This window comes from Pecten maximus, unplaced genomic scaffold (genome assembly GCF_902652985.1).
Source record: "Pecten maximus unplaced genomic scaffold, xPecMax1.1, whole genome shotgun sequence".
Classification (NCBI taxonomy): Eukaryota; Metazoa; Mollusca; class Bivalvia; order Pectinida; family Pectinidae; genus Pecten; species Pecten maximus.
In genome coordinates this window covers 7,193-8,934 of record NW_022979732.1, presented here as the reverse complement: position 1 = coordinate 8,934, position 1,742 = coordinate 7,193, and the positions used below count along the sequence as shown (strand labels likewise).

The following is a 1,742-nucleotide window of genomic DNA, read 5'->3' as shown; positions in this document are numbered from 1 at the left end:
TGACGTCATGTAATCACAACAAATATATAGCGCCAATTTCTATATACATAAAATGTCCGTAATTCTCGACATCCTGGGGCCGCCAAAAGTAAACAGAACATTTAAAATACATTATACATATATGTATAGATATTATAATTAAAGACACGTAATTATAAAGTAAGTTTGTTCGCGTTGTGTATTTTTTTATGAATTGGCAAGTCTTTCACTTCTCCTTAAATCATGAACGTTCAATTCCAGTGGGTAAAGTTTTGTAATGGGTCTATTGGTTCTGCCATTACTAGTCCTAACAACAGCACTTCTTGAATGACCGTCGCGACCAGTGATAAGTTCTTCAACTACTGCTAATTTCCAATAGATCCGTTTTGATTCATCGTGAATTTGAACTACATCGCCGATTTTGATATTTTCACTTAGCACTCCAGATACGCATTGAAATTCTCGTAGTGAAGTAAGGTAGTTCCACCTTGACCAGAAGTTTTGAAGCAACACATTTTTCCGATATAAGTCATCGTTTATGGCAGTATGTGAAGTATACTTTCCGTCGATGATATGTCTATCATCTGGATAAACAGAAGAGAGGAAATCCTCCGGCCATAGTGTAAATGTGATGGGGTGAGTGGCTGTGGGTCTCTTACATCCGTTGATACATGGGTCAACGGCCGGTCGTTGATCATCATCTCTACTTCTGACACAAGGGTCTGTAATTCCTCCATTGATATGTAGGCCTTGTTAAGAACCTTGAAGATAGCTCCTTTAACAATTCCAATCATCCGCTCCCAGAAACCTCCAAACCATGGTGCTCTCTTTGGTATAAACTTCCATTCAGTACCATGTTCTCCGAGTTTTTCTTCAATTAGTTCTGACGTTGTTAATTTCCGTATTGTTTCCGACGCAGCTACAAAAGTTGTTCCGTTGTCGGATATCATAATCTTTGGTGTTGATTTTTTGCTAATGAAGCGACGAAAAGCTAGTATAAAGGCTTTCTCCGTTAAATCTGTGATAATTTCAAGGTGTATAGCTCGTGTGCTTGCACAAGTAAATAAGCATATGTAAACTGTCTTGTCCTTGTTTCCCATTTTTACGTGCAATGCACCTGTAAAGTCAACTCCTGCGACGACGAAGGGTGTGTTTTCTCTCAAACGATTCTTTGGGAGGGGTGGAGGGTCCGGTGCGCGGAAGTGGTTTCCAGTCACTTTACGGCTATTAACACAGTTTCTGATACAGTGTCGAACTACTTGACGAATGCTTGGTATCCAAAATTTCTCTCTTAATGTAACGATAGTTGTCTCTGGTCCGCTATGAAAATTCCTTTTGTGGGTGTCCTCAACAATACGTTTAGTGCTAGCATGCGTTTTTGGTAGGAGCAGCGGAAATCTTGTATCCTGGGGAAGTGGGGCGTTATGAATTCTTCCTTTGCTTCTGATAAGACCTTCAGAATCTACATATAATTTTAGTTGTCGGATAATGTCGTTTCGTCCTCCGTTTCTAAGACATTCCAATACACCTCCGTAATCCTGTTGGGCTATACGAAAATATGAGATACGTCTCGGTTATTCTCTGTGCGGTTTGGTAGATCTGTGTCCTCCTGTTCCGATTCCTGCTGACTTCAATGTGATATTTGTGTTCCATTCAGGCCAATCTGATTGGTTTACTATCCAGTCAGGTCCATGTATCCAAAGTGTACTTTCCAGTAATTCACGTGCAGATATTCCTCTGGTTTGTAGATCAGCTGGATTGCA

At 40.2% G+C, this 1,742-nt stretch overlaps 1 protein-coding gene across 1 annotated transcript; it reads right to left on the bottom strand.

Annotated features, from left to right (window-relative positions):
- Positions 1-515: 515 nt before the first annotated feature.
- LOC117319146 lies at positions 516-1,079 on the bottom strand. Its single transcript, XM_033873995.1, has one exon. The coding sequence runs from the start codon at positions 1,077-1,079 to the stop codon at positions 516-518; it is 564 nt and encodes a 187-aa protein (XP_033729886.1).
- Positions 1,080-1,742: the final 663 nt, after the last annotated feature.